We start from the raw sequence: 8,219 nt of genomic DNA on the forward strand, positions 1-8,219 counted from the left end.
ATCTCGGATCAATTCCACGTGGTCATAACGGCCATCATGGATTCGTCTATCTGGTTCTTGGGTCTCAAAAATTTCAACTCGCCGATTAGATGATTACTTTTCCCAGCGGAAAGAAAGGCCTCTTGCAAACCATCAATCCATCAATGCCACCATCAATGAATTTCTTGATTCTAAAACTTTTTAAAAACCGACCATGTGGTAGCGCTGAACACAATGAAAATCTCAAAGCCCGACCGTGCGGAACAAACTCAAAAATCGACCTGCCTATCTGATCGTCACGGCCTAATTTTTCTTCCTCTACCAAAAATCCACCGTTACACCAGTAGAAGTTTTTCCTCCCCCCAACCTTCCGTTGGCGCAGGAATCAAAAATCACCAAATTCATTGGCCCTAACGGACACGTGAGCCCGCAATCTACCAAACATTTCTTTCACCTTCGATAAGAATCGAAACTGCGATAAGAATCGCCAAATTTGCTAGGTTCGGATTTTACAGCCAAAATTTAACTCTATGATAAAAAACCAAAACAGATATGCTTGGCAAATAACTTGCACACGCATACCGAGGTCGAAAACAAATTAACAGGTTTACGGCAAAATATTTGCACGTAACAACATCTGGAATCGACCACATTTTAAATACTGTTTTATTTATTTATCTGACACTTCTTCACAGCTTTGGTTTCTAATTTGATGTTTTCGGTTGAGTGTTCAAAACGGTCCATTTTTCTTATTTGTCATATTTAATGGCTGCCAGGTCAGATTTAATGCGTTTCAATATCGGATTACCCTATTGGACACATTTCGTTGAGTTAAATAGTTTACTGCCGTTGCCCGGGGCACACCACGAAGGGGCCGATCCACAGCCGATCATTCACGCTTCTTAAGGAGCACATCCCTCTATCAACTTTTTTCAAGATTTCTGTTTCGGCCAACTATCATAAAACCCCGCCCACTTTTCTCGACTGTTCTACTCCCTACACTGAAGTCAATCCCGTTTATATTTGATATCCATTATTACTTTAGAATCTTGTTTAATTACAAAGTTGAAAGTTTTTTGAACATATGTTTCATGTTTCGCAAATGTTCCAGTACTCATGTATAACACGAATTTTGAAGAATTACGCCAATTTTTAATCACTCCGTTAACATTAAGCATGGTAATTCGATGGCAAATCTGATATGATAATTGAATTATCTTTATCTTTTTCAGTTGGGCCACAACCGGCCTACTAATACTCTATGGACGTAACAACATATAGCAGTGTGGACATTTCTAATATGGCTGATGTTCGTATGACCTTTCTTCTTCAGGACGATATTACCGATGAGTCTAAAGCCTCTTCAGTGATGACACAAGCTTATGATTTATGCAAGCCATTAGTGAAAGATATACTTTGGGTTAAAGAAGCGAATTTAAATGAACTAGAACTAACAAATCTTGATTATCTGGTAGTTGAAAATTTAGACGGAAAAGATTTCAGCAAATTCACCGATAAGAAATGCTGTGTTGTGGGACCCATGGCAATCAGCGTTTGTTCAGTGGAAGGAAAACCAATTCCTAAATTCAAGTGGCCTATTTTGAATGTGGCAATGTACGGATGTAAAGTTACCAGCACGCACTTATCAAAAAATGATAAAGAAAAAATTAAAAACAAAGTACAACTGATGGGTGGCTTGTATAATGGAAACTTTACCGATTTAGTTACGCATCTAATATGCGATGGAACAAAATCAGAAAAATATATGCTTGCTGCTGAAAAAGGGGTGAAATTGATGCTACCTAATTGGATAGATGAATTATTTGAGGAAAATAAATCCAATTATGTTAGTGCAAATGATCCAAAGCTCCTTGAAAAGTTCAAGTGCCCGGCGCTACACAAGTTAACTATTTGTAGTACAGGTATTTCATCATCCAAGGAAAGATTGAAATTATCTACAGTTATAGCTGGCAATGGGGGCAGAATGGAAATGAAGCTAAAGTTGTCTGAAACTGATATATTAGTGTGTTGCGGCTCGGCAGGAACCACAAGTGAAAAATATAAAGCAGCGAGAAATACATCCCATATATCATGTGTTACCGAGGAGTGGGTTTATGACAGCATTAAGAAAGGGTATGCTTTGCCTCGCGAACATTATCATGTTAAGGTGTTAACATCAACGCCTACAAAAGAAGGTGAAAATATTGATCCAAATTTTTCGACGGTTAGTTCCATCGGCGAATGTATACGAAAATCTCAAATTAACAATACTGTAAACGATACTTATCTCCCCAAAGACACCCTACAGAATACTAGAAATGATAGCACGATTACTGGTAGCAGTAAAAGGAAGGCTGATGAAAATCTAGTGGATAAAATGGATATCAAAAAAATAAAAAATGGTGGAAACTTTTTGGATGGTTGCTCAGTTTATGTTGTGGGTTTTAGCTCGAGCCACCGAGAAAAGCTAAATAAAATCATTAATATAAGTGGAGCAACCCGGTATGATTCATTTTCTACCAGAGTTTCCCATGTTTTGGTTGGCGACCCAACTTGTTCCGAGGTAACTACTATAAAAGCAATGGGAGGTCCGTGCTATTTCGTGAATGTTAAGTGGTTGTATGATTCTATTATGCAACAAAGGCAGGCTGAGGAAGAAAAGTATCTAGTGAGGAGCAATGAAGCATCTAATGGAGCAGACGTTTCTAGAGCCCCAGAAATGGGTTCACCTTTGAGTCAGAAAGTTTTAAGTTTCCTTCGGAATGATATGTCATCTGACGCATCTGAACGGACAATGGCAAATCCAGTTGACGAAAATGAAGATGTTCTCACACAAAAATATCTTGAAAGTAAAGTAAATAAAGATGAAGATGACGATACATTAGCAAAACTTCTAAAAGGTCAGGATAATTTGACGTCACTTGAAGCCCCTGGGAACGAAAAATTTACTATCCATTCCAAGCTATCGAAAAAAAGTTCATCTCCCGTAGAACAGAACAACATATCAAACAAGTCAAATAACACTTTAATGCAAGCGTCTCAAGTGGCCTCCGAAATGTGTGATCTTGAGGTGTCGCCTATATTCGAGTCTTGCAAATTTTTTCTGGGAGACTTTGAAGGCGAAAACGCAGAGTATTTTCAACAACACATCACTAACGCTCGTGGAACTGTCGTTGAGAAAAGTTTTAAGGGGGTTTGTGATTACGTGATATTACCCATGATTTACGCAAATCCTATAAAATTACCGTCAGCTCAGGAAGTTTTAAATGACTTGTGGCTGTTGGAATGTATAAACAATAATTCTTTATGCAGTAAAATTGAATATTTCCACAGGCCAATTCAAGTGCCTGCAACTCAACCTTTGAAGGATTGCGTTGTGACTTTAAGCGGTTATGTCGATATGGAAAGGGATTTTCTTGGCACTCTTATTGAGGCCCTCGGAGGAATATTTCAAGAGCTGTTGTGTCGTAAGGCTCGTCCGGAAAAAAATATCATGATGTCCACTCATCTAGTTAGTGCAGAAGCTAGTGGAAAGAAGTATGAAGGTGCGTTAAAATGGAATTTGCCTGTGGTAACTAAGGATTGGCTTTTGGAATGTTTAAAGACGGGCATAAATGTTCCTTTGCAAGAGTTTCTAATTGGGAAAAGTAAAAGTGTTGTCAAACCTGAAACTGATGAAGGTCAGTGTAGTAAATTTTGCGCACCTGGAAATACGGAATCTACACCGGTAAAAATCCCCAATAAATTGGTTACCCCAATAAATAAAATCCTGAAGGACCCTTTTAATGATAGAGTCATGTCGACGCCGCCAACAGCTTGGAGTCCCAAAACCCCAGAAACGCCGATTGGCCAATTCATCAGACCAAATCCATCGCCTGGGTTGCGAAAGGAGATGCAGAGATATGTTAACTCATTTCCAGATTTTGTTCCGCCCAAACGCCGAAATAGCACACCGCTGTCGGAACTAAAACGACGTCTTATAGACAAAGTCTTGGGTAGAGAAGAGTATGCACTTCAAGATGACGCTAGGTTAATGACAGATAAAGAAGAAACCCAAGAGCCTGAAAGTGAACATCCAGTGGATCAGCAGCCGAATGTTGAATGTAATGAGACAGCTGTTCATCAAAAATTGCAAGAACTGCATCTCAGAGTGATGGCCAGTGGCAGCTCGAGTGCCACTAAACGATCGAGTAGAACGTTCGAGAGTGTGGTGAATGTTCCAGGTATTGTTAAAACCAATACTGAAATCCAATCTCAAGTGTGTACAGTAGGCTGGGATTTTGGCGAAGAAAAGGCTCAAAATTCTGTAAAGAAAGTGTTTCTGCTGTCTGGGATTGAGGCAACTAAACGTAGTCAACTTGCAAACGATTTAAAAAAATTGGGAGGGCTGATTTCGGAAATGGGAGCTTATGATCCTTCATGTACCCATTTGGTTTGCGGAAAGCCGGGAAGAAATGAAAAAACGCTAGCTTGTATGGCAGCTGGTAAGTGGATAATACATACATCCTACGTGGATAACTGTATAGCTGCTGGACATTTCTTGGATGAAGAGGAGTACGAATTTGGTAATCCCAAGGCACGTGTCAACATTCAGTTTGAAGATAAAGCCAGTTGCATCCCGTTCTGGAGAAAAGAAATTAAGAGAAGAGGTTATGGTGCGTTTAGCGACTTACGAGCTATCGTCGTCGCCGGAAACCGAGAGCCAATTGTCAATGTTATAGAAGCGGGTGGAGGCGTTGTGGTCAGCGTGAATCCTCCGTTTGATGATCCAATTCACGCAACTCATTGTCTGATTGAATTGAAAACTGTTAAAGATCTGTCGGCGTTTGTGGTACTAGCCGAACAAGGAATCAAATGTATTAATACAATTTATATCAATGACTTTTTATGGAGAAGTAACAAAGAAGATGTTGATTACGTGATACCATACTTCTCAAAATATTATAGGTGATTTGACTTGTGTTATCAATCAGTACGTAATAAACCTTTATTTTTTACAAAAAATGTAGTTTTTAAATATTCTTAGTTTCAAGAGAAAAAAATACGTCTGACATTAGTTATGAGCAAGTTTGCTTTGTTTTTCTTTCTATTCCTGATGTTTCCTGATTTTTATAAATTTTCTTTAAGCTGGAGGAGAAAATAATCTGTCAATATACAGGGTGTCGCAATAAGGATGGTAAGCGGCTGTATCTTGGAAAGTATGTGTTGTAGAGTGATCGAGAAAAAGTGATGACAAACTTGAAGAAAATAATTTCCTGGAAATTATTTTGAAATTTCTCATATGGCCACTAGATGACGTAATTTCAAACGGTATCTTAAAAAGTCGGTTTTATACAGAAATTGTCCCGATAAGTGAAACATAGTTTTTTTTTAGTCAAATTTTAGTCAAAATACCATCAAAAACCACTTTCCTTAAAAACGTTTTTCCTAACTTGTCAAATGAAAGGTGGGGGGAGAGTCACACACATACTTTCCAATACTGTATATGCGAACCATTTTTATAACTGCTTTTGTTCTTTCTATCGCTTTTAATGTGATTTTATTATTGCTCTTTTCTAGAGACCCAATCTGGTTATGCAAAAAAGTTTGTTTAGTCGTATTATCAACGTTTTTTCATTTTCTTATACCTTCTTGCTCCTGATTGATTCTGATAATCTTTGCTGGGCGGTTTGAATCCAGTTTTTTTCCGTTGTTGTCGTTGGATGTCGTCTCTCTATCTAGCCTGCGAACGTTCGACCCTTCTTTTTGATATTCTTGGACGCCACTGTATTAGTACTGTCGTCCACATCTCGTTATTTCGGCCAACGTGTCCTGCCCATCGCCACTTTTAACTCGCTATGCGCACCAGAACATCACAACTTCTGCTTCTAATCTCATTTCTGATCTTCTCTCTTAAGCTCACCTTGAGGTCCTCTCTCTATGGCTCTTTGACAGACCCTAAGACGATTGGCACTGCCTACTGTAATACGGACGAGGCTGCAGCAGTGGAATGAGCCAGAAGGGCTGTCGATCACATCCGCAATAACCATAGAGGAGAGAACTGGAGAGTAAGGGGTTTTTGCGCGGGATCAGAGTTAGGGATTTTTTGAGAATCGGGGGAAAATGGAAATGCGAGCTTCCGGGTTTAAGGAGGATTTTGTCTGGGTTGAGCAATGCTTCGGCTCACCTCACGCACTTCTACCACACGAAGGTGCTTGAGACGCCTTCCGCTAAATATCTTATCAATGTTTGGGAGGGTTTGAAAATGTTTTCGACTTTATTATTGTTTGCAGGAAAATATACAACATTTTGAACAACTTGTAAGATAGTGCGTAAGTACATCCCATGGGTTTTATGGAAGAAATTTCTCTTCCGTAAATAAAGTGATTTTTCTCGAAGTACAATACTGAATAAATCCGAAATCAATTCCTTAAACTCGATTTTCTTCCTGTTATTCAACGATTTTAACGGTTTACTGTCTTCTAATCATTTTTACTGTAAGGACACCCAATGACAATTTTTGTTTAACCTAAGATCTAAAAAACAAAATCTCAATGCAGGCAAGTTTAATTCTTTCTGTAATTTTGAAACGCGATTATTCGAAAACGTGTGGACAAAAAGCAACAAAGTACCCGCTAAACAATTTTGTGTTTAAGAAAAGGTTCAGAAACGTATCTTTAAATCCCGAAACGTTTCAGTTATCTGCACTATATGTTTCAGAAATGTATTCCCATATTTTATAAGAATTTTGTCCCCTAACAAAATGTGACGACAAACCAACACTTTCTGCAAGTAGGTAGTGCAGTAGAACTGCGTTTCTAGCAGGCTGGAAACGCAAAAATCCAACTCTACGTGACTGGTCGGAGTCGTGCTCCCTTGCTCTGATCGGCGTTGACTAGTCTTTACACTGTTAAGGGGGCGTGGCCTAGGCCATCTACTAATTCAAACTACCAGCGGTCTACGCGACGGCTGACATTATCAAGATTAAAGGTCGAAGCAAAAAGGAATTTTTGGCTCCACAAAAATGAGGGGCTTCCATTTGAAAAAAATCGATTTTGGGCGGTTTTCTCAACGTCATTTTGAAACTTATTTATTAAAGTAAGTCCTTGTCAATATCAGAAATGCGACTCAAATTCAGTGGCACATTTACTCTTATAGGAAAAATCGTAGAGTAAATAGTATCTATAGATAGATGCTATTTACTCTTAGGGAGAAATAAAAAAAWTTTCGAGGGGCTGCAACTGTCATTTTTTACATAAAATTTCAAATATATCAAAAACGGTTAGACAGGTATTGGATATTATACATGTTAGATTTATGTTGAAATTAAACACGCAATTATCAAACATTCGGTTTAATTCAAGATTCGTGAATAACATAATTTGAAAAGTAGCCGTTTTCGATGATGTCTCACGACCGACTGACTTCCTGCCTTAATGATGATGATGTCAGCAGTGCCTGGTTCTCGAAAGCTAACATACATGAAATATATTTATAATTTGCAGTAGAATTAAAAATTGTAATATTATATAGGGTGTTCCATTTAAAATAAGCAAGTTGATACCAACACAGTGTGGCCATCTTGAAAATATTTTAGATCGCTTGCCCCAATGACTCTAATTTTCTCCTTATTTTAGTTTGTCAGATATCGACCGCGGCGCTTCCCGGTGGGACACCCTGTAGAGGGGACCCGATTATCTCCAATACCTCTGTGTTCGAACCCAAACATCTATTGTCGTCCACTATCTTCCTGGAGCCAATCTTCCAATATAGCTAGCCGTTTGTTAGTGTATCTCCTTACAGCTTTTGCTATGTTACTGTTGCATTTCCCTAGCCCCTTTCCCAGATTAGAATTAAAAACATCATTGCCGCTTTGACTTTTCATCAAAACATTGTAGGAGAACTTTTTTAATATAAAAAATTCCATCAAGAAAACAGCTCATCAGGACATGGTCAAAAATTTGAAGATTGAAATTGGAAAACGTTGGAGTCACTGCATCGGGGACCGATTGTCGCCGGAAGAGGTGCGTGGTGCTTTGCCGAGACGCGCAAGGGGGCCACCTTGAAACCGGCTGAGTATGTGTTTGTTGATAAATTTTGTTTTCATTGAAAATTAACCATTTTATGAAGGTCATTTTTTTAGTGTCACCCTGTAAGTGTATCAACCCCATGTGGAAAAAAATTGGTTGTGTGGCTGTGTAATTGATTTGAAGGCAGAAGATGCCATAATGTCTTGCACATAAAAATTTGAACTCGCAGTG

The 8,219-nt window shown here is 38.7% G+C and overlaps 1 protein-coding gene across 1 annotated transcript in view; it reads left to right on the plus strand.

Moving 5' to 3' along the window:
* The window catches only part of LOC109545063 (DNA topoisomerase 2-binding protein 1), a 12,656-nt gene extending 7,673 nt beyond the window's left edge, over nucleotides 1-4,983 (plus strand). The window contains exon 2 of the mRNA XM_019915556.2: nucleotides 1,212-4,983. Coding sequence (XP_019771115.2) covers nucleotides 1,241-4,930 — 3,690 coding nt within the window. The 5' untranslated portion in view covers nucleotides 1,212-1,240 and the 3' untranslated portion in view covers nucleotides 4,931-4,983. The remainder of the gene's footprint in view (nucleotides 1-1,211) is intronic.
* Nucleotides 4,984-8,219: the final 3,236 nt, after the last annotated feature.

This window comes from Dendroctonus ponderosae, unplaced genomic scaffold (genome assembly GCF_020466585.1).
Source record: "Dendroctonus ponderosae isolate FM_Combo_2020 unplaced genomic scaffold, Dpon_F_20191213v2 Dpon_F_20191213_5, whole genome shotgun sequence".
NCBI lineage: Eukaryota > Metazoa > Arthropoda > Insecta > Coleoptera > Curculionidae > Dendroctonus > Dendroctonus ponderosae.